Source organism: Cavia porcellus, unplaced genomic scaffold (assembly GCF_034190915.1).
Source record: "Cavia porcellus strain 051 isolate PalLab524CR breed Dunkin Hartley unplaced genomic scaffold, mCavPor4.1 scaffold_6, whole genome shotgun sequence".
NCBI lineage: Eukaryota > Metazoa > Chordata > Mammalia > Rodentia > Caviidae > Cavia > Cavia porcellus.
This window is the reverse complement of record NW_026947489.1, coordinates 59651233-59675571: the sequence shown is the minus strand read 5'-3', so window position 1 is coordinate 59675571 and position 24339 is coordinate 59651233. Positions and strand designations below refer to the sequence as shown.

General features: G+C 44.2%; 1 protein-coding gene across 5 annotated transcripts in view; it reads right to left on the bottom strand.

Annotated features, from left to right (window-relative positions):
- Dpp6 (dipeptidyl peptidase like 6) overlaps positions 1-24339 on the bottom strand; it is an 827976-nt gene that overhangs the window by 110203 nt on the left and 693434 nt on the right. For all 5 annotated transcript variants that reach the window (XM_063250818.1, XM_063250821.1, XM_023564980.2 and 2 more), the window contains exon 8: positions 1742-1862. In XM_063250818.1, coding sequence (XP_063106888.1) covers positions 1742-1862 — 121 coding nt within the window. The remainder of the gene's footprint in view (positions 1-1741; positions 1863-24339) is intronic.

Here is a 24339-nt window from a genome sequence, read left to right as displayed (position 1 = left end):
TTTGCTCATTAAAACCCCTCTCCAGTCACCCTGAACCACGAACTCTTTTTGGACGTCGATGGTGCTAAGCTCACATCGGCCTGGAGCCTATGATTTGCCATGTGTCAACTGCCCAGAGAACCGCAGGAGCATTTCCCATGCTGGACGTGGGTTTCTCAGCCCCAGGGATGGAGACGTTTGCAGCTCCCGTGTTCCTACCTCTTCTCCACTACTCTGTCACACTCAGTTTTTTTCTGAGATCCTTTTTGGGAAGCAAAGCAAATCAATATTGCATTTTGCTGGGGAGTTTCTGACAGAGGCAGGAGCTGTTTGGCATGTGTGGCCTCAGCTTCTTCTCCACTGTTGTCGCTAAACAATCAGGTGACTGCAAATGCTTTCAGACCATGTTTCTCCCCAGTTACTGCCCAGCCGTCCCTTTAAAGGTAGAGTCTAGGATAAACCTGTTAAGATACCTCGTAGGAAAAAGCAAAAACTTTCCCATTACTAAAAGAGGAAGCAAGATTCTCCAGGGCTCTCGGGCTTCTAACTGCAGAAATCTAAGCATCAGTACATGGAACCTTCCTGGGAACGACACTAAGCAGATTAAGCTCCCACATCACTGAGATTGATTTAAAATATCTGGGGCCCTGTTATCATAGCTACACAATTTCTTGTAATGTAAATGGTTTGAAGAAAAAAAAATCCCTTTCAGTGGATTTGCTAAAGCAAAAGCTTAATGTGAATGGCAAAGCGATGAGGTTTTTTTTTTTTTTTTATTTCATTAAGCAGATGCTGAAAATGATGTTTTCGATCTCCTGGCTGTGGATTTTTAAAGATCAGCCACAGAGCAAGTTGAGACTCCACCGCCAGACTCAAGCCGTTTCCTGTGGCCCTGGGGGTGCTTAACAGGTACAATCTCTGCAAAAGTCTCAACACACAGATTCCACATGGAGTGGGGTGGCAGCCTGTGAAATGCTGCCCACCGACACCCTGCCTTTTGGTTTTATAAACGGCTCTCCTTCCCTTACAGTAAAAATAACAGTGACAAAAGGTTACCGAAATAGTAACCACATTTATTATGATTACAATAGTTTATTATTATTATTATTATTATAAGGAACAATAACTGTAATGCGCACGAACAGGCCATTTTTCCCATTATGTATGAAACACGCTCTGCTTGCAATTTCACCTAAATCCCTAGGGTACGGAGTGCCCAGTGCGTGAGTCCCACCCTCAGATGAGCAGGCTGAGCTCCTGGGGGGAGCCCAACTGGGCTGGCTCACCTGTCTGGGTTCCTGTGGCCCCATGGTCTTTCTGTAACCATGTAGCACCCTGCCCGCAGAAGGTTCCCTTTACCATTCAGCCCCATGGATGTGGGACAAAGCAGCTGATCATGCATTTCAGATGTCAGGTACGCACAGAACCCAGCGTGCCAATTGTTCCCCGAAATAAAGCTTTTTTTTTTTTTTTTTTTTTTCCAAGGACAGCATTCACTCGACTCCAGGGTCTTTACTCCACTGGCTACTTCCTGCCTTCAGAGAACTGAGGGGCTGAGTGATGTCCCCCTCACCTGCCACCTGTGAGCCCCCTATGGAGGTCCCCTGAAGCTCTGATAGAGTTTTCTCATCTTGGCCAAACCTCAAGAAACTGCGGGTTAGTCTATAGTTAAAATCAAAGAAGTCCAAGCCCCAGTCTGGTGACAGTCGCACCTGTGGGACGGGGGCACACCTCTGGGGCCCTGAGCTGCCATGAGCCTTACCTTCATACAGCCAGTCACTGAGGCCATTGTAAATGACACCCTCCTTCCCCGTGGAGACCACGCGGATGGCCTGCTTTCCCACGTGGGCACAGTAGTAGATGTTATTCTCAAAGATGAATATCTAGTTTGGAGAGAAGAAAAAAATTAGCATTTACAGAGGAAGTAAGTACAAATTAGGTGTTCTTAAAAAATCTGAGCTCATCAGGAGGTTTTCATCCTCCTGTTGCGATTATCTAAGAGAAGGCAGTGGTCCCAGGGTCACTGCCGGTCACCCACCTGCCGCGTTCCCTATATGTAGGATTACTTAGTGGATTTCCTGGAGTTTGCCCAAGCTGTCATCTTCCAGGACTGAGCATTTCATGGTTGCATGCTCTTGGGAACCTAACCTCAGATAGGACTGGATATTTTGACAAACGTGGTTTCTCCTAGCGATTGAGATTGGTGGGCTGGGAATGCAGAGGCTGGGCTCTGGTGACTTGGCGTTGAGGACAAATCTCAGTCCAAGTCTGTGGCAGCCACACAACCGGGGGAAAGGTGGAGATGGTCACGGGTTGAATGATGCTAACCATCTGGTAAGAGGAGGCCAGACTTTAAACACGCTGTGGCCTTTTCTGAAAGTGCTGGAAAACAGGTTTCCTGACTGTTTTGGTCACATGGAAGTGCACAGCCCTAAGGCACTGAGCTTGTTTGTGCTGTGACAAAACCACCCTACTCCCTCCAGAACTTTCCATCGTCCTGAACTGAAGCTCTGCTCCATTACACATGGACTCCCCACCCCCTCCCAGCCCCTGACACCTGCCTCCTGTCCCTGTGTGTCATCTGTCTATTCTGGATCTCCTTTCTCCGGGGTCCTTACTGGTGGTGACTGCCACTCCCAAGGGCCATCCAGTGGGAAACAGGTTGGCAAAAACACGAGGCTGGGTCCTCATCCGCCTGATTCTTCAGGTCTGGCAACGTGTGACTTCTGATTTTTCCCCAACGTCAAAATTATCATGAAGGGGAAGTGTTTTGAATTGATTCAGAACATTGAGGCAGTTAGGACGGCACAGCTAAAGATTCAAAGAGGACTCTCAGAGCTGTTGCAGAAAGTGGCAAAAATGATGGGGCAGTGTGCTTGAAAAGCAGGGAGAACATTTTGAGGGGAATTTGTGGTAATTCTTTTCCTGTACTAAATTATTTTTAAAATTTAAACATTCACCGCAGTTTTCAACTGCATCTCCTATGTGTTTGGATGCTCTCATGTTGTGATTGAACCCATGCTCTCTCTCTGAAGCCCCGTCAGCCATCCCCCATCTTTTCTGTCTGTACCTGATACGTCCTTTTAGTGGTTCAGACAAGGCTCTGCAAACATCCATTGTCAGTGGAAATTGAATCATATGCATCAAGAATAGGAATCTGTTTTAGTTTTTTAAAGGAATTCCAGGAAAAATATTGTTAGTGTTATTGAAAAGACTATGGAGAGAAGGTATTTTGTGCAGTACAGAAAATGGCACAAATATTGAATGTTTTCTCCTGGAAACAGTAAAAGGCAGTTTCCTCAGATTGTTCTCACAGAAGGATGATCCTGAAAGCCCTATCAATTATTAGTTTTTTGTTCAGGCTTCCTGGCTTCCAGGACCCAGTATATCTCCTCATTTAATTTCTTATTTGGTTCTTATGTGTTTGCCTAAGGGTATGATGTATGCCTGTGTTTTAGCTTCTTTTATGTGTTCTAAGCCTGAAAAGGATTTTTGAATCAAAGAAGGCTGTAGCCAATTAATATTTCAAGTAAGTAAAATCTGCGGTGATAGATATTAAACCCTTTTCTGCCTTGGCTTTGTTTTTGATGGCAGGGAAAGGAAAGAACATGCCATGAAGGGAGCTCTGGGCTTTGATGACATTTCTCACTTTTCTGCCCACGTTCAGGTTGAGGGGGCACTGTAAAAGGTACTGCTGCCTGTTCCAGCAATGCTCAGCACTGGGGAGATTCTGGAGCAGTCAGAAATTGGGGTTCAGGTCAGCTTTTCACTCTACCCACAGTGTGCTCCTCCATGCACAGCTGGTGAAAGCTTCCAGCCTTGGAGCTTCTGAGGACCTGGGCTCTGCAGAGCTGGGCACCTTCCTGGGTGAGATGGTGATCTCTGGATGTCCTCATACATTCTCACTTTTCAGTCCAGTCCAGCCTGACCTTGTTGCGAAAGCCAGGAGAAGCCAGAATGAGCTCAAGCCTTGAGCTTCTGATTCATGGCATCTTGCTTTACAGGTAATGGCTCATTAATAAAGGAAATGTGTGACTTTTAACCAGAAATGCACCATGGAACGACACCACTTTGAGACACAATACTACTTCTCATGTCCCTTACATCTTCCTCACCGAGAAGGAAGGAGGTGACCCAAACAGAGGCACGAGTGTGAGGCACCATCGTGTGACTGTGAGACTCCCAGAGCCAGGTCCGCCTGTCCTCTTATTAGGTTTACTGGGGTCTGGTGGCCCATGGCCCCCTGATTGATGCTGGTCTTGAGTCCTGTGCACCTGCAGGCATCCCTCTGGCTCTGTTTCATCTGTCCATCTGCCCCCTGGAACAAGCTCAGAGTTCTGTGGCCTGGATGCAACTACTGAAGCTGAGGCCACCATTCTGGGGAGACCACACCCCATTCTGCTACCTGGCCTTTTTCTTTCCTCCAGAAGCTTCCCAAAGTTCCTGCCCAGGTTTGCCAGTGACAATCAGAGGTGTGCAAGCACAAGAAAGCAGTCACAGAGTTTGCTCAGTGTCTTCAGGGTCACTTCTGGTGACAGGGAGTGACAGGGAGTAACAGGGTCACTCCCGGTATGCTTGGGGAACCCCAGGCTTTTCCAATGTGTCAGAAGCTACTACAGGTGCTCCCTGTGTTCCCACCCAGATGCGCTGTCCCTTGGCTCTTCCTTGTCCTGGGGGCTGGCCCATTTCCTCCTTGACACTCTCCCCGTCTCCTGTCCGGACTGCTGGGTCCTTGCTGTCCATTGTCTGAGGCCCTCCCAGACACCCATGGCCCTGCACATGTCCATTCCTCAGCAATGGCTCTCACCTTGCAGGTGGCAGTGTTGGAGCGGGTGTAGGAAGCTCCAGGGGAAGGAAGGGACAGAAATGGCGGGCGACACTAGCACCCTGCCAGTCACCTCACACATTCTCATTTCTCACCCAGAATCAGAGTTATGTGATGTTAATGTAGGATCCAGTAGTTCTGTTCAGAGGTGACATGTTTACCAGACCTCGGCTAGCTGGCAGGTGGGGCAGAGGTGACTGGCAGGTAAATGGCACCCGTGGGTCCACAGCAGGTGGGGGAGCCGCCAGCTGGGTTCCCAGGTTCCCACACAGGGATCTGGCTGGTGCTCACTGGGAGAGCGGAGGATCTCCATTGTTTTGGGAGTCCTTGGTTACTTCGGGAGACTTCACGTGTCAGGGACTCTCCATGTCTCCAATTGTGAGGCACCCCTTTACACTAGCTGTTTCTCCTTTTCATAGAAACTTGTTTTTCTTTGTTTTAAATTTTTAAGTGACACGTAGTAATTTAGTGGGTTCATTTCATCTTTCCAACTGTCTGGATTTCATACTTGATGAGAGCAAGGCCATCTGTCAAGATTTTTCTGCTCTCTAACTTCTCCTCTCTGCTCCTGAGGTCACCTTATCCTTGGGTATAAGAAGCCACACTTTTGCAGCCTTAATGAAGCTGCTTCACGAGAGCTGGGCTAGGGCCTCTTCCTGGCATCCCGGTGGCCCACAGGAGTCTGTGTGGAGCTCCCATGCCCAGATAGTGTCTCATTGCTCCAGAGAAGCTGGGGTGCACCCTGACACCCCAGACAGGTTTGATCATGAGGAACAACCCCAGCAGCTCCCCGAACACTGGCCGTGGGCAGCCCTGGCCTTCAGCTCAGAAAAGCAAGAGAGAGGTGGGGACAAGACATGCTGTACCTAAGACACAACTCCGAAAGGATTGGGGAAGGGGACTGTCTGGCATTTTGGGGCAATGGATGGGATGCACACCTAGGAAGTCCCGAGACATCAAAATGGAGGAGGTGACTCTTCAGAGGGGAATGGAACACTCTAGGATGGCTCAAAGACAGAGAGAGATTGAAAAGCACAGGAAGTCCCCTGTGCATAAGAGGACACCAGTGCCATGCAGAAGTGACTGAATACAGCAGCAGATGGGCAGGAGAGGGAGGGGAAATATGACAGCAAGATGCTAATTTAAATTTAAAGTTTCACTCAATCATAGTGGTGTGAAGTGAATAAAGGTGCACAGAACATTAGGCTACCTTTAAAATCAACTTGGGCCATTTTGGAAAAATAATATACTTTTTTCACAGGGTAAATTTTACATCTTGAGCCATCCAACCTTTCCTCCAACTTGTGCACCTTCTTGGCACCACTGTGTTGATATTGAAGCTGCTTGGCGACCTGGTTCTTTCCTGTTCTTAGGGTTCCAGTGGGATGCATAGGAGGGTGATGAGCTGTGCTTTCAGGACCCAACCTGAAGACCTCCGTAAGGGAAGAGGTGGAGAGAGGGCAGAAGCAGCAGCAGAGGCATGAGAATGGGAAACAGGCTGAGCTTAGGATCCACAGCTGCAGACTGTGGGACAGTGCATGTGTGCCAGGTAGAGCAGGGATGGACCAGGGAGGGGCCCTCTTGAGGTGGACAGCACGGATGTGGTGTGCCTTTGAGACACAGGGCTGAGGGAGGAGGCCACCCTTGCAGCTGGAGGTGGGGAGGTACCAGAAATGGGGAAAATACACACTAAATCCATGAAACAAGGTACATTTGGAACAATGTATTTAGGGTGTGTGGCAGGAAAGAATAGAATAAACAAAGTGTGTCAGCACTTAGGTGGCTGGGAGTGGGTTCGTTAGGAATAAAGTGGGAAATGCCTTCAACTACTTCCCCAGCCCTTTTCAAAAAGAAATCACTTCCTGGGTTCTCACTGATGGCTGAATTGACTTAGGCTTGCAGTTCTCCTGCCTCAGCTTCCCAGAGTGCTGGGATTACAGGTGTGTCCGCTCAGCCACAGAGCTGGAGATAGGCAGGATGTGAGATGCCTCTGCGGCACTTCAGGTGGAGGCATCTGTGTTTAGAGGTGGCCCAGGGATACAGCTTCAGATCCTCTATAGGAGAAAGCTAAAAGCATACATGTCATTCAAAAGAAGTTTCTCCGGAAACAAGTTTCTCTCAAGCAACTGGAAAGCCTGCAGCCAAGAGCAAGAGAACATCCATTTCTGTCCTGTGAGTGACACAGAGTTTCTGTTGGCAACTCACACTCATGAAGTTCCTCATATCTGCCAGCACTGCTGGGAGGAGCCATAGCAGTCCAAAGTGGTGCTTTAATTCATCTCCTGAGACAGCCTGCCACAGTCCCATTGCATCTCTGTCACAACCCAAGTGTTCCAGTGACAAGATTGGACAGCACTATTTCTTCTCTTTGTCTGAAAACTTTACTGAGGTAATGTAGTCTTCACCATGAAGCAACCCAGAGACATCCCTTTGTAAAATGGTTTAGTATCTCTCCTTCCGTGCCTTGCGGGTGAAATCTGGAGACCTGTGCTTTGCTTCATAGTCACTGCTACCCATCCGAATTATTTCCACCAGATTTCTTCTAGCCAGGCTCCTCTGTTGTTGTTCCTCAGGAAACCCACTCATTTCTGCCTGGGCAAGATCCCATCCCTCATCTCTGCCCAGGCAGGCCTCACTGCAGTTCTCCGTTCCTCCGGGGTGCATCCTTTCTGGGTGCAGAACCCTGGGCTTTTCCTGCATTTTCTACCTACTTGCTTCCTTTTCCGGTCTTTCCTGTTCATTCTGAATTTTCTGAGTGCAAGGCTCACGCCCCCACTGTCTTGCACATGCCGAGGCCTCCGTAAATAAGGAGCTGGATTCACCTTTAAACATAACTAGTTTTCTGAAGTGTATTCCTGTAGAATCTACTTGAATTTCACCTCGATTCACCAAGACCATTTCCTCCCCTTGTTCCCAGGCATCTTAAAACCTTACTGGCTCAATCAGACAGTGGCTGACAGGGAAGGAAGCTGGGCCTCTTATATACGCTTGCATATATAAGGAACAAAGAATATGGGAAGAGGAAGCAACAAGAAAGGGTCTTTGGCCCCCAATCCTGAGAAAGAGACAACAGCAGACACAGCACCAATAGACATAAAGCGCTATCTCGAGAGCCTCATAGACAAGCTCAGGAATGAAGTTATTAATGACCTGAAGCGAGACATAAGCAGAATAGTTAGAGAAATGCTAAGCACCACCCAAGAAAAAACAGATGGTGGAATGGAAGAACAGAAAAAGAGGGGAGAATTGTTTAATGGAGAAAATAGAGAAAGCATAGAATACGTGAAGCAGGTTCAAAGAGACTACCAGGAAACTAAAAAGTCTATCGAAAACTGGCATAACAGCTTGAAAGAAACTAAGGACAGATTATCTGAACTGGAGGGCAGAGTTGTAATATGGGAGCATGAAATGGAAAACTTCTTAAAAATAACAAAGAAACAAACAGCAATAATACAAAGACTAGAAGATGATAAGAGGGTCTATAACTTAAGAATTAAGAACATAAAAGAAGAAGTAGGGACACAAACAAATGAACTACAAAAGCTACTCACAGAAATAATCCAGGAGAATTTTCCTAATTTAGCAAAAGGTAAAGTTACTCAGTTATATGAAGCATACAGGACCCCAGCCACCTACAACCCAAACAGAGCAACACCCAGGCATATAATAATTAAAATTCCAGAAATCCAATACAAGAACAGAATACTAAAAGCCGTCAGAGACCAGAAACAGATCACTTACAAGGGAACACCCATCAGAATTACAGCAGACTTCTCGGCACAAACCATCAAATCACAAAGAGCGTGGGGGGAAATAATTCAAGCTTTGAAAGATAATAATCTCCAGCCAAGATTGATATATCTTGCACAACTATCCCTGGAAATTGATGGAAAAACAAGGTGCTTCCAGGATAAAAAGGAACTAGGGGAATATGCAATCACCAATTCAACTCTACAGAGAATACTGCAAGATATTCTAAAAAAGAAAAATACGAAAAATCCAGAAGTAGCAGTAGAGAGGCCACAATGAATGGAGTAGAAAACAAAATGAAGAAGACAAACTGACAACTAATGACAGAAAAAGAGCTCAACAGAAATGAGGCAGAGAAGATTGGATGATAGGAACAGCTATTTTGGAGAATGACGTCTTAAGAGGTAATACTGATTTAGTATCATCTTGTTTTGAAGTCTCATCAAGCTTTTGTTCTGTCTCCATTGGTCTAAACAGGTGGTATCTTATTGGATTTTATTATATATGCTAGTATAAGCAAAACCTTTTATAGACAAGGAGATTATATAGAAACCATTGTTCATTTTCTGTTAGTTGATTCTAAATACCCTGTAATGCTGTCATTCTCTTAAATGGTTTTACATTGTTTTGATGTATTTGATGCTACAGTATATGAAGTTATACTCAAAGATTTCAAGGAAAGAGACAATATGGTAATTACTTTTATGTCGGGATAATCTTGTGGTGAAACACTATTTTGCTTAAATGGTTATGTTTTGATCTGCGCTGATTTGCTGTTATGCCCTCTTTTATCACAATCTCCATTCTATTATTTACTTTTTTATCCTTTTAATTAAGGGAAAAATAAATTAAAAATAGCAGGATATATTATATTAAAGCCCTGTATTGCTTTCACCATCTTGTTTTGACTGATGTTCCTCTATTCTGTTTTGCTTGATAGTATCAGGTTCAAAAGTTTAGGCAACAGCTGTGAAATAGTGGGGTTCATTATGACGCCCATTCTGGTTGACTATTATCTACTTTTGAAGACCTATAATGTCTCCAATGTTTTGGTTTTGTTGGTTTTGTTCTTTACTGTTTTGTTCAAATTTTATTATAACTAATGATATAGGCAATTCTATTAGAGATAGCGGGAGGCATTATGGTAACCATTGTTGATCACCTAGTATTATGCTTTTACATTATCTATTACATCCACCCTTTTGATTTGACTGACTGTTCTGTTATGTCACTTTTGGTTCTACTCTCTTCCAAAAAAGTAACAAGAACTGTGGGAGCAACAAAACCCAAAATGTGTAATTGTCATTGTACAAAAGAGAGGAAAAGAAAGTGCTCTAAACGATATAACTGCATGTATATTTAAGTGTGTAAGATAGATAATGATATTACTGAGTTTTATTGGATCATTGAACAGAACTGTTTGCAGTCTCACTGTTGGAATGTCCACTTTATACGCTTTAATTTTGTAACTTGAACAGTTATTTTTAAGATGACAAAATGTAATCCATTAACTAGTGATTTCTTTCTGTTTATTTTTTTCTGTAAATCTGTATAACTTGTACCCTTTCTCTGATTTTTTTCCTTTTTCTCCTTAAATAAAATTTAAAAAAAAACCTTACTGACTTCACCACTGTTATACTAAGATGCTGAAAAGTTAAAATAATTGATTAAAAGATAATTAGCAAAAATAGTTACTTAAAAGGATAGTTATTAGCAATATTGTCATTCTGTACTGAGCTTGTTACCCTAGTAACCAAGCACCAATCACATAATTATAAATTAACTGACGGCGTCGTTATGCTGTTCTGTAATGTGTCACCCCCGACCTTAGTAACCTGTGTGCTAATCAACTTTTGTTCCCCTTGTAAGAGACAAATGATGCTGTGTCAACCATTGTTCCTTTATGAGAGACAAATGTTCCTGGAATTGCCAGACCAAAGGCTATGAGTTGGCTAACCACCCACTGTGAAATGCCTCTGACCTCAAGCAAAGGGGAACAAAGGCCCACCTTATTTCTGTTTCTCATCACTATGTACTTAATGATCAGTGAGCTAATCATAAATGAACTATAAGAATCAGTCAAAACTCTAACTCAGTTGCACAGCTTTGCAAATTCCATCTGCACTGTGTCACTGGACCAGCTAAAATAAAAGCGCTTCTTCCTAAAAATGACATCAGTCTGCCCCATCTTTTCCATCTGAGGGGTTTTGCCCCATTTTTCATCTCAGGGGCCTTTTTGGGGAAGTACAACAACCACAAGGATGGGGATGGCAGTGCACACTCTGTCCTCAGACCAAGCCCTGATCCCGAGCACACGGTCGTGAAACAAAGATCAGCTGGACAGGAAAGAGGGAATCAGGTATATTTGCTCTTTTTCACAAAACACATCATTTCCATAGACTGATATTTTTAATGAAGATTCTGAATATGTTTCTGCCACTCATGGATGTGAATTCTGTGGTAGCTCAATTGACTGGAATTCTCTAGAGGAATGAAAACTTCCATTAAATCTTCTTGGTGAATTTTCTAATGAAGGAAGAGATTTCTTCAATTTCCACTCTTACTAGGCAAATACTTCCATATTTTGTACTTCCTTGGTTTATTAAACACAAGGAGGTGCACAATATGGAATCGATACAAGTATACATTTTTCTTGCCTGGAGCTATTGGTAAATTGTGGATAAAGGGATTGGATCAAATCTGTATCCATTCCCAGAAATGGTTTTCCTGGATGTTGTGGGTAACCATTTCCCCTTTTCCATAAAAGCAGTGCACAGAAAAACTCTACTAGGGTTTAGCAGGTGAGGTGTCTGTTTTACCTAACTGAGGCTTGATTTGAGTTTTCAGTGAATCTGAAAAGCTAATATAAATTCCCAGTAACTCACTGAGTGGAGCATGATGCCTCTGTGTGTGTGTGTGTGTGTGTGTGTGTGTGTGTGTGTGTGTGTGTAAGTGATGATAATCTGCACCTTTAATATCCCTAAAGCTGACGCATAGTAGATTACAAGCCGCATGTTCCTAGAGTCGTTATAATAAAACTAAAAGAGACACATAGTGCTAAAGAGGAAGCTAATTACATCAGAAACCAGGGATGAGATAATTACTATAATTAGGAGCAATTTAGTTTTTAGTTCTGGAAAATCAAGGCCAAAAGGGAAACATGTGGAATAGCTTAGTGTTCGACAAAGATAAGGGTACAGCTCCACGTAGAATGATAACAGAAAAAGAGCATTGCATTTGGGGTCAAATCTGAATTCCAGCTGAAACTACTGATTGTCCAGCCCTGGAAAGTCACCTACCCTTGTTTCATCTAATTTTCCCCATTCTGAAATAACAACTCAGATTGGATTACCTCTAAAAGATTTCTTTCTTTTGCAACTTTAGAGAATTCAAAAGAATCAAAAAATATTTACATCAAGAAAGGATGTATAACAAATTAACTTAGTTATGCTTATTAATTACCAAGTACTGGTTATGCTTGTTATTATCAAAGTTTTATTGAAATGTGTACTATTTACCAGGAAGGAGAAATTAAACATTCATTGTGAACGCCATGTATCTTATTGAGGTAGGGCTAGACTCTACATATTGATTAAAAAATTTCGAAGATCACATTATCCTTAATCACTTTAATTAGCATTTTGTGGTGACTTTCCTAATCTCAGGAATATATCCAGGAAGTAGTTACTGTTTATTAATTGCTTTTCCTCTTGTATTCTGAGTTCTTATCTCATTCCCTGAAGCACTAAGACTTTACTGACATTTCCTTAGTAAATAAAGTGGAAAGGCTTTATACATGATATGAAGCTTAATTTGTAGGGTGGACCAGAGGTCCATGGGGTGGGATGGGATGGTCACTGGAGTGGCTATCTCTGGGTTTAGCAGTGATCACAGCCAATCTGGCAGCCTCTCTTCTTATCCTATAGAAAACTGCAGTTGACTTCCATCACTGGAACCCAAGAGACAAGGAAAACTTGTCCCTGGAGTGCAGGGATTCTATTTGCAGATTTAGAGACCCCATCAACCTATCACTTGAGGAGTCTGGTAAAGAAGTGGAAGTAGGACCAGAAAAGTCCATGGGTGGCTGTAGAGAAGCGGCAGAGTGAAGAAGGACTTTAGTGATGGTCTGAGACACATTGTATTCAGGTATCAGTGATCAGCTGGTTTGTCTACTGCTTTAAACTTTGGGTGTACCACGAAGGCTGCCTCTGGTTCCTGTTCATCAGCAAGCTCTGTAATGCAAGTAAGAGTCACTGACTAGGGCTAAAGGACTGAAAAAAACCTTCTTGCATTCAGAGCCTTATGACCAGCCCAATGTGCAAAGCATTTGACCTACAGCTAACCTTCTGCTTCTGTTGTCTCAGAAAATTGGCAAGGGGCGGCTATCAGCTCTACTCGCAGACGGTGTTACTTATGACTGGTTGCATGTGGACAAGGAGAACTGTATGCCTCAGAGGAAGCTGTGGTGCAGGTGACTGTAAGTGAGCACGACATCTCTTGGGTTGTTGAGGACCCAGAAGCCACGCCTCTGATTCAGAGGCACAGGGAGGCCAGTTCCATCCACTGCAGGAGTCCTGTCTTGTTGCATCTGAGCTGGCATCATGAGGTGGGGGAGGGGATAAGAGGGCTCTACGTGGATGTCTAGTGGGCTGTTGATGAATCCTGCAGAGAGATACATCCAATAGCTCTGTCCTGCTGCTGACAACTTCTGCCCTGAATCTCCCATGTGCAGCTGGTGCCAAGCATGGACTGGAATGAGTCTGAACAATGCGGATCCACAGGAGACCCCTGCAGGTGTTTCTGAGCTGCACCTGGCTCTTTCCAGAACAGCCCACCCTCCATGGATGTGGGGCAGAAGAAACAGGATGATGAGGAAAATTCTGAGTTTTTACTGGAATAAGATTAGTAGGGTAGTGATAAGAAGACATAGCTATGCCTCAGCATTGAATGGGGCAGAGGAAGAAGAGGCTGGCTGGCTTGAGATGGTGCAATCAATCTGACAGACTACAAGTAGCAAAAGCCACCAAACTTTGCCCTGGGTATCATTATGGCTGAATATATAGAAAAATAAAAATGTCGCAATCCCTCAAACCGTATGTGTATACATATAAAATGTGAGCTTTGAATAAACTGCTGTATTCTATTACTTTCTAGATGTCTAGATGTGAGGTGGTAGGGGCAATTTAATCAAATCTGGCCTCTGTTAGGAATGTTTTCTGTGTCATTAAGAATTCTTGGAGATCTTTTAAAGAGATATAACAGAGGTTTTTAATTATTCCTCTGTGGTCTAATGTATCCTATTTATTTTTACTACAATAAAAACAATGTGTGCTTTGTGGTACAAAAAGCTTTGCCTCCACCTTTGATATCTTCCTAGGATAAATATCCACATGGGGAAATCCTGAATCTTGCTCATTTACAATAAAAAATGTGAGCGAAGGATATGAACAGGTGGGCAAAAGACCATGCAAAATTTCAAAAAACATTCAAGTGTTTGTACAAATAATGGAAATTAATCTCATTATCAATTATTAAGGACACTAAAAATGATGCTCAGTGCTGCTACAGATAAGTGCTCTCTCAGGACAGAGCACAGACTGCTAGAATAGTCAGAAAAAGCAGTCAGAAAGTCACACCAAAGAAACCTTCCTTTCATGGATCGTGTGCAGAAAGCTTGCTGGAGCAGGGGGAGGTGTGGAGGTCGGCTCACAGGTGTGGGGTGCATGGGCCAGGAACAATGAGTTGGGGTGTGTGCCTCACAGCAGGGTGACCACAGGCAGCAGTAGTTCACCATTTGTTCCAAAATAGCTACGAGGGAGGATTTTGAATTCTCCCAACACAAGGAGATTATAACTGTTTAAGGCAATGGATCTGATAGTTACCCTGACTTAGGCATCACACATTGTGTACAGGCATCAAATTATCACACTGCGCCCCATCAATATATACAATTATTGTGGATGAAATAAAAAATGTCATGAAGAAGAAAAAAAACAGAAAGAAAAAAGCTGTTGGATTGAGTGTACCTGGCCTCTGCAAACCATGTGCCATGTCTATAGAAACTTACGAGAATGGAAAGCTTGGTTACTTTTAACTAAAGGAACAAATATATATACACACACACATATATATATATACATATATATATATATATATATATGTATATATATATATGATGCATTTTTATTATGCATTACACACACACACTGACATGCTTTTTCTGTGGAAGACAGTGGTTGGTCAGGCAATGCCATGTCCTCGTGCCCTCCCATGATGCCGGTTTGTAGCTCCATGTGGAAAGTGCGCTACAGAGGAAGCCAAAGCTTCTGGTGATGAGCTTGGGAAGCTTGGTGACTCTTCCCCATCTTGGTGGCACAATCGTCAACACCACATGTGTCATCTGCATCTCTCCTGTGGGCCAGGCTCCCTGCTAAGAAGCTGACATGTCATGTCTAGTCTGATCTTATTCTGGGTACATTCTAAGAGTGTATTTTGTATTTTCCAGTCAACCCATCAGCCTAAAATCAGTCGTTTACTTGGCTCTTGCCCAGGCAGCTGCAGGATTTTGCAAAAATTGCTTAATTGTGGTACTGTTTCTTTTCCATCGTGGAATGGAAGCAGTCACACCTGGGCTCTCAGGATGAGGGATGCAGGTGATTTGTGGGGAGACACATTAGCACAACAAGCCCTCAGCCTGGCCAGCCACTCTGTGAGGACTCAGAGAGCATACCTGTCCCTCCAGGCTCGGGGAAGCCCCTGCCCTTAGGGCTTTCCCTTGGGCTCTTTCCCTAAAAAGCCAGCAAAGTGTGTCACTGTCAATCTCCATTCCAGCCAAGACAGCCAAGATTCAAAGCTAAAGGAAGAGAAAGTGCAGTCTGAGATTGAGAAGTTCTCCCATCTCTTTCTAAATGTCAACAAAACCAAGGTGAAAAGCCCCAAAAGCCACAGTCAAGACTCTTTTGTCACTTGGTTTCCAAATGTGAAGGAAAAAAGGAAAAGCTACCTTTTCAAAGTCAGCTGTCCTGGTTTAACACAGGAGCTAAAGAAACTCACAGTGAAGAAACGTGGTATTTCCATAGCTGCAGCAGCAGCCATGACACAACTGCCCCTCTTTTTCCAGGGAGGCTCTGACTGCTGAGCGGCCTGGCCCAGCTTCCTGACCTGACCCCCAGGTGGGGAAACACTGAGTGGAAGAGTGCAGCTGCCCCAGGGACTGATGATAGGGAACCCCTGTAGACCTCACGTGGGTGCTGGTAGGTAGGGTCACCCTGAGACAGGAACCTGAGCTTTGATCTGAAGGTGACAGGGTCTGATGGGGGCGGGGAGAGGACAGCCCAGGAGACAGCTGCAGTCTCTGTGGCTCTGGTGAGGTGGAAGGAGGGGGACAGAGCTCTGGGTCAGGACAGACATCCATGGGGGAGGCTGAAGAAAGGCCGGGATGGTAAACACAAGCTGCAGAGGTACCCTGAGAGCGCAGTGCTTTGTCTGAGCACAAGGGGGCGCCACTGGAAGGGCCAGTTGGTCACCGTGGAGATGGGCTGATCTAAGGGAGATTACGGTATGGATGGAAAGGGCTTCCAAAGCCTTCTGTGCTCCAGGGGCAGGGCTCTGGGAAGGTGGCTGGGTTACAGGAGCTCACAGCTGACTGCTGCTAGGAGGTGAGGCCTGCTTGGAAGAGGCGGATGCTGGGAGTGTGGCCTGGAAGACTGATCTCTCTCCCTGGCTTCTCCCTCTCTCTGCTTCCTGTCTGCCAGGCTGTGGGCAGCTCTTGCCTGTTCAGGTTGACTATGGGTTGAAGGTGTCAGTCAACACACGCCTCTCCTCCTGCAAGTTGCTGGTGCTGGGTATTCTGAACCAGTGATAAGAAAGTGACACAGGCAAAGGACAAGGTGACAATTGTGTTTCCTGTGATGCTTCCACTGCATGTGGAAGCAGAAAGTAAGAGACTGAGGACAAGACAGCAGTGGGATGTCCAGACAGGGACAGAATGTAGATGAATACAAGAGCATAGAGCAGGTAAAATCAGGGCTTGACGCTGCCTGGAAGAGGACTGGCTTCCGCTGTGCTACTGCATGCCCTGTAAACCGCTTGGCCTGATCTCTGTGCCTTGTTTGCCTGATTGGAGTTGAACCTTCCTATGCCCCATAGCTTGGGGGGCTGTCTGCACATGTCTTCCAATATGGTGTGGCGTGCCAGCACCCACAGTGACAGACACTCTGGCTGGGTCAGGCTCTCAGCACCTCTTCGGAGCTCCAGTGTAGACTGCCTCTTGCCTCTGGGCCCAGTGTTGGGGGACCCAGGTCAGGGATCACAGGCTTCTTGTCTTCTGAGTCACTCACAGAAGATCTCTGGTGTGGCAGTGGCAAGGAGGGTAAGTGCAGAAAGAGGCTGAGCGGAAGAGACATTGCAGAAGGAGAAGAGGGAGCCGGAGAGTGAGCCGTGCTCGGGTTGAATGTGTCCTTGGACACAGTTACACCTGATGCCACACACACACTTCTGCACACACCCAGTAAGACACGCCCTTTCCTGTTTATTCTGGTTTAAGCTGGGGTTCTGTTCTTTGTAACAGAAATGTCCCTATGAGCCTACACACTTCTGTTACATTTTTTCTGGGGTGAGAGAGGGATGTATCCTGATATATCTGAGCTCTTTGGCAAGGGCTGGACCTTGGGCTCTCGTGGAGGTCCCCAAACACCTCATGCTATGCAGGCATGGGGCCAGAAGGCTGTGATATTCATGGGAAATGATTGTGAGACTTTACTTGAAAGAACCCAAGTAGATGAGCATAGTGGCACATGTCAGTAACCCCAGCACTCTGGCGGGCTGAGGCAGAGGGATCGCAAGTCCAAGCCAGCTTAGGCAACACAGTGAGTTAGTAAGACCCTGCCTCAAACCAGAAATAAAAGGAAGGGAGAAAGGGGATGTAGCTCAGTTCAATCCGCAGTGCTGCAACAAAACTAAATATAAGCACAAACACCCCCCAAATCACTTAAACACGTTTGCAATGTGGCTTTAGTATGAGTCTCAACAGTTCAAAAAGTCACACTAGACACCACCAATCCTTGTGGCCACTGCCCCTTTTATCCTTTTGTCCACAAGAGCTGTTGGTCCAGCCTGAGTCTGGAGGCTCTGGAGTTGAACCTGTGATTTCACTGTCCTCTGCTATCTGATCCAGGGATGAGGTCCTCATGACAGCTCCCAGACACTGGACGCTCATGTGGCCTCCCTGGCAGCTGTGGTCTGGAAGGCAATGGCCAGCTGGCCTCAAACTCCAGATGTGTTTGCAGTGGGGCCTCACAGCACCTTGACACAGATTTTCTGTGATTTCATGGATCCAAGAGCCTTAGCAGAACAGGACCGTGTGTCGCAGGTTCTTGTCAGGCACTGAGATGTGCTTTCTTTCTGTCTGTTTGGTTTTACTTGCACTCATTCTGTATTTACGATTGGCTGAGCCGTGAGTATAATTGATGTGATCCTATGAGATGGGTGTTTCCAGGGCTTACTCCTCCCACTTTAGGGCTGGGGCAAGATAAGAAAGGATGTACCCCACCTGTAAGGAGCCAGGATTTACATTTAGAAGCCAACTTAGCAACCTGGGAAGCAAGGTGCCACTCTTATTTTGCAGAACCAGACTTGGGCTCAAAAGTGATAGTGTGGCCCATGGTCACACAGTGAGGAAGGAGCAGAATCAGAAATGTACATCGCTTGACCCATGACTCCAGCAGTTCTCTGAGGGTTCCTGGAGCAGTAGTGTGGGGAACTTGTTCATATGCATATTCTCAAATCCACTGAGTCACACCCTAGGCTTTGGCTGGGGGAGGGTAGCAGGTCCCCTGGTTGCTGGACACACATGGAATTCTGCATCCACAGTGCTGATCCAGCTGCCTCTTGCAGCTAAAAATACCAACTGTGCACAACTCTGACTGTAAGAACAGGGGGACCACTGGCTATGGGGTCTGAGTGGAGACATGGGTACTTTAAACTCCTGGAAGGCATCAGCAGGTCTGATGACTGGTGGAAAGCAGTGGCATGCACTCTTACGATACAAATCTTTTTATCTTACAGTTATGTTCAGGCCTCATGGGTTGCCAAAGCTCGCCCTCTTACTCCAAGAAAGTGAATGAATTTTCAGTATCTTCTTAAGATGATAGAAAAATCGATTTTTTTCTTGGAACCTTTCCTGGATTTTTGGCACACAGTCCAAACACGGATGTCCTCTGGCTCCCGGTGAGGTGGGAGTATTTCCAGGGAAACGTGCTCAGCCTCTCCTGGGAGAGGCTCCTGGATCGCAGCAAGGATGTGCAGTGATGACCTGTTAGAGAGTGCACCGAAGCCACTAGCACACCTGCCATGTGGTTCTTTCCCTCTGCAGTCCTGCGGCCACTGATCCTGGAACTCACTCTCCTCCAAGGTGACGACATGAACTGTTCACTGCTCCTCAGCCCAGAGGGGCTCATCACTGATTGCAAGTCACTTGAGCTCTTAGAAGAGCCCTTTCTCTCTGGCCCTGCACCTCTGTAGCTGGGTCCTGCATGTCAGCACTCCCAAGGCTGAGCAGGAAGCAGCCACCAAGCACCCAAGGCACCCAGCTCTGCCATAAATGCTCAGGGGACATCCGTAGGCACATGAGGCTTGCTTCGGCTACACTGTGTCATCTCCAGATGACTGTGCACTGTCTCTCCTTTAAGTGACCTTTCTTTCATGCTCTCCAAACACTCAGGCACTAAAGGCCAACAGTAAAGCCAGGCAATTCACAAGAAAGATATGCAGCACCGACTGACAGAAAACAATCACTTCACTATGAAATAATGCAAATTTAATCTGCTGTGGAACATGACTGAATATATAGTGGGTTAAACAGCAATGTGATTGAATTATGTTAGCTAAGGTTTTTTTAAAAATCATAGAACTAGCAAGACTTGCTGAGGTTTTAGCTCAGTGACATAAGTGCCTGCTTGGCAAGCATGAGGTCATGACTTTGATCCCTGATACAAAAAAAAAAAAAAAAGAACTTGCTAGTTACTTCTCTGAAATGAATGCAGGTGCACATGGTGGCAAGTGGACGTAATTGGAGGGGCGATTAAGGCATTTGGGGCACACCATTTGCAAAGCCACTCTAGAGCTCACTGAGAAGCCTGCAGGGTTCCCCTTGGCCAGTCCCTCGCAGGAATCTTAATGTCAAAGGTATTTCACAGCATCTGGTACAATTTGAAATACTATAAGTAGCCCAGCCGTCTGCTAGGAAAATGATAATCACATTTTCATAATTTATTCAATGAAATATTGTGTAATTATTAAAATTACAGTTACAGTAAGTGTTTACTTGTACAAAATGTTAATTGTAGCAGAGTAGGCCTGAAAGTTGGGATGCAAAACTAATCCTAGGTATAAAAAAATGTGTTTTCAGAGCAAGGTGATGTAGTACAATCTTGATAGTGATTGTAGAGCCTAGGTCTGTTGGTGCTAGTATAAGTGAGGTTTTCCTAAGTTTTTTGTAATTTTCATTGCCTTTGTTCTGCAGTATTTTTACAACGGAAAGCAAATGATTGATGAAGTTAATCAGATGCTTAAAATGAGTTGGTATTAGTACTGAGAATTGGGGTGAGCCCATGAACTTGCACCAGGGACCTTGAGCTTGTCCCGAGCCCCAGGCATGTCCATGTGATGGGAAGGGATCCCTAGACAAATCTTCACTATGGCCTATATTGTGGGTACTCACCCAGGGGGCAGGGTTCTAACCTGGGGTGGCAGAGACTTTCCTAGAACAGGTGGCATTTCTCCTTTAGACTCCAGGCAGTGCCTGTGGATGGTTCTTGGTGAGCTCCTATCTTTGCTGAGGCTTAGACAAAACTCCCAAGGCCTCATGGGTTCAAGATCAGTCACATGACTGTGATGTACTTCAAGACAGGCCAACATGAGGAGCTGCAGGATCAGAGGGGTGGCTGGGGTGCACTGGCTGTTTGAAGTCACACATCAGTGTCTGCACTGATGAGCAGATTCTGCATAAAGACACTTATACCTCCCTCAGGAGCCAGCAGCCTGCTGGTCCTCAGAGCTCCTCTGGTCAGAAGAGACCCCAGCCTGTGAGCAGCACCAGGCAGGGGCCTCCTACCCTGTCCCAAGGCTAGTGCAGCTGAGTGGGGACAGCTTTGAGCTCAGTAGGGGGGCTGTGTGAAATATTTTAATATGCAGCCAACCTTCTGCTGTGAGCATGGTAATTAGCACTTCTGGAAAATCAGTGCACTCCAAAATTTAGGCAAAATGAAAATGTTAATTAATAAAACAAAATTTCAAACTTCTTATAATATCAGGAGACATTCAAACTGCAGAATATCACTTGGTATTATAATAAAAATGTGATCTGGAGGAGACGTAATGGAAGGACTGTCAGGAAGGGCTGTCTTTCATGGCCACTTGAGCATTCACACCTCTCCCTGGAAGCTAGCACACAATTGCAATTGCATTACAGCACTTACACTGTGACTCACATTAAATTTAGAGATGACTGACTTTAGAAAGTCCTTTTGAGGGAAGCAAAAATATCACTCTTTAATCCTTAAAGAGGCTCCTAATACGGTAGAATGTAATTGTCAGTAGCTGCATAAAAAGAGAGAACAGTTTTCCAATAGGAGAATCACAGGAAGAAAAGGTTGAACTTTTAATTAATGAACCAGGTGTGTCTCTATTTCAAATCTGGAACCATAGCTGAACTGCAGAAATTATAATTGGGAAACCCAAATTCTCAAAGCGCTAAAGAAATGTCTCAGCATCCTGTTGCTTCTTGATTGCAAACATTTGTGAAATTATTTCCCTCCTGACACAGAAAAACGTATTATGCACACGAGGTTATTGTTTAAAAGAAAAAGCCATTACCATCCTGGGACGGAAAGTCATTGCAATTCCCTGAATATGGACCATGACAAATAGCTTATATTTATTGACTGAGTCATCTTTGTTTTATGCAATCACTATTGAGTGGTGTAATTATATATATTACCTCAGGTTCATCAATAACCATGCAAAATATGTATTTTAATCATCCTCATTTTATGGATGAGGAAATCAGCCCAGAAGATTCAAGGTCAAAAAGGCTAATGATCTTGCTCCAAAGTTCATGTCTCTACATTTTGTAATTTTCTCATCACTTGTGCAAAAATCATTCTGCCTCTGGCCCGGATTCAAGATAATATTAGATTCTTTCTCAATATCATGGCCAACAGAGCAGATGATTGTTGGCCATGTTAAATAATGCCCCCTGTAAGTTATAGCATTATGGCATCTCCGGCAAGTCTTTACCCCTGTTTACAAATGAGGAAACTGAGGCCCAGAAGGGCATCATCCACTCCTGTGAATGGTGGGGCTGGGTACCAATCCATCATGGGCAGATTCTACACAGTAGGTGCTTTCTGCTATAAGTACTCTCAACATTCTGCTTTCCCATAAATTATCTATGTGTTTATTGTAATATTTGAGTGTCATTGAAACTATTGTTTGCTTTCCCCACAATCAATTCCCTTTTTTATGTAAATCAGCTTCATTTATTAGGAAATTTTTATATTGTGACTACAGGTGGCATCAGTATTCCTAGCAATGGTAAGTATAAGTAACCAGACCAAACCCAAACCGTCACTAGTTCTGGCCAAGTCTGTTGGCAGTCTTGGCCTGAGTACTCTCCCCTTGTTAAAAAGGAAAATGAGCAAGTATTAAAAGACACCAATGACTTTGTCCTTGCCTTCAAGCCGGGTCTGAAAGAGAACTGCAAACTGAGTAATATCCTGTGATTGAAAAGTGAGTAAGACGGGCCAGGGATTTAGCTCAGTGGCATAAGCACCTGTTTGGCAAATGTGAGGTTGTGAGTTCAATCCCCGGTACCACATATGGAAGTACCGTATTGTCTCACTAGTATAAGAGACTGAAAGAGTACATAAAATCCCAATGTTACAACAGACATAGCAAAAGGGAAAGAAACTACTCAAAGGGAAATTACACTGTTTGATCAGTCTTGCAGGCCTGTATCTGGTAACCTGAGTCATTACTTTGAGGATAACAGTATGCAATATAACAACCATGTTAAATCCTTATCATCTTGTTTGAACTCGTACATTGCCACTGGTTGATTTTTTGCTGCTGTCATCATTTTGCTTTTATTAGTGTTTTTAAAAACTGTTTTATTGCTTCTTGATTTTTCTGGGGTTTTTTTTCTTTTTAAAATAAAAAAACTTTAAAGTCGCTTGTCACAGGAGCCTAAGAAAGCAATCTTTTCTTTTGACAAAAACCATGCAATTTACAAACAAATCTGGAGAGTGTTTTAGGTTTCACCTTAGCCTTTAACTGAAGCACTCAGGGTAAACCAGACAGGACAGGTGGTCCTCAGGGGAGGGCTGGCCTGGTACACAGAAGGCACTTAGTACTTGTTGGAGAATGGGGCTTATGGCCATCACTATGGAGGCGAAGGGATTCAAGCAAATAAAACTAGGTTTTTTCTCTATTCTCAACACTTACTGAAAATCAGATTGAAGAGGGAAAAAAAGCAGCTGGAAAGGTAGGACTGTCACCATAGGTAGAGGTTATTCTGTGTGGAAAGATATCTCGCCTGGTCACAAAAGCATGATAGCCCCTTTTTTTTCTAGTTCAACATGTAAGTGGTGACAGTAATTCTGAGCAGTTCTGTTGTCTGCATGGTCAAGACTTGGATGAGGTCACCCAGGGCAGGGGCTGCTTTTCCAAAAGACCTTGCTCTGCTCAGCTGGGTCTTAGCTACCCAACTTTGATTCCAAATGGGAGGCTCACATTCACTGAAACACACTGTAATGATTTTTACTACTGGTTCTTCTAGAAGAGAAAACAAAAATAGCTAATGACTTAGGAATCTGAGAACATGTGCCTTTTAAAAATATTTTTAAATTTCATATGTTCATTTTGATGTGAATTCTCAAATTAAAATCATGCATACTGGACCACTTGGGTGGCCAAATAAAATTAACTGGCAGGCATAAATTAGGGAAATTATATTTCAGAAAATGAAATATATGCATAGTACCAAAATTATCCAAGGAATATACCTATGAATGAATTTAGTAATCCTAGCATTTGAGAGGTTGAGGCAGGAGGATTGTTGCAAGTTTAAGACCAGCATATGCTACAAAGTGAGCTCAGAGCCAGCCTAAACTGCACAGTGAGACCCTGTCTCAAACACACACACACACACACACACACACACACACACACACACACACACACCCCAAAGATTTCTGAATGATTTATGACAAAATTTATGAAACATTAGTAAAAGGTACTTTTTAAAAGTAAAGAAGTCTGAGAGGCTGTGTCCCGAGACTTACAAGTATGAGCCCATCCTGGGCAACTTAGAAAATTAGAGAAATCCTGTCTCAAAAACAAAATAAAAACAACAACAACAACAAAAAACAAAAACAAAAACAAAAAACTTAAAGGGGAAAAAGGGATGGGGATGTAATTCAGAGTTAGACCTTGGTTTCAATTTCCAGTAATGACAAAAAAGGTAAATAAATTGGAAACTTTGCCACATTGGCCAGTTCAGTAGCCAAAGTTTATAAATTCTCCCTTGATTGCATATAAATGTATTGCAATTCATACTAATATCCCAAAAGTATTTTTAAAAGAACCGCGCAAACTTATTCTAAACTGTGCATGTGAATTTGCATACATGAGCACAAAGAGCCAAAGATAGGCAAGATGCTCTCAGGAATGACATGTTTGGGGACTCACTGTGCTGAAAATTAGACTCATTCTAAAACTATAGAAAT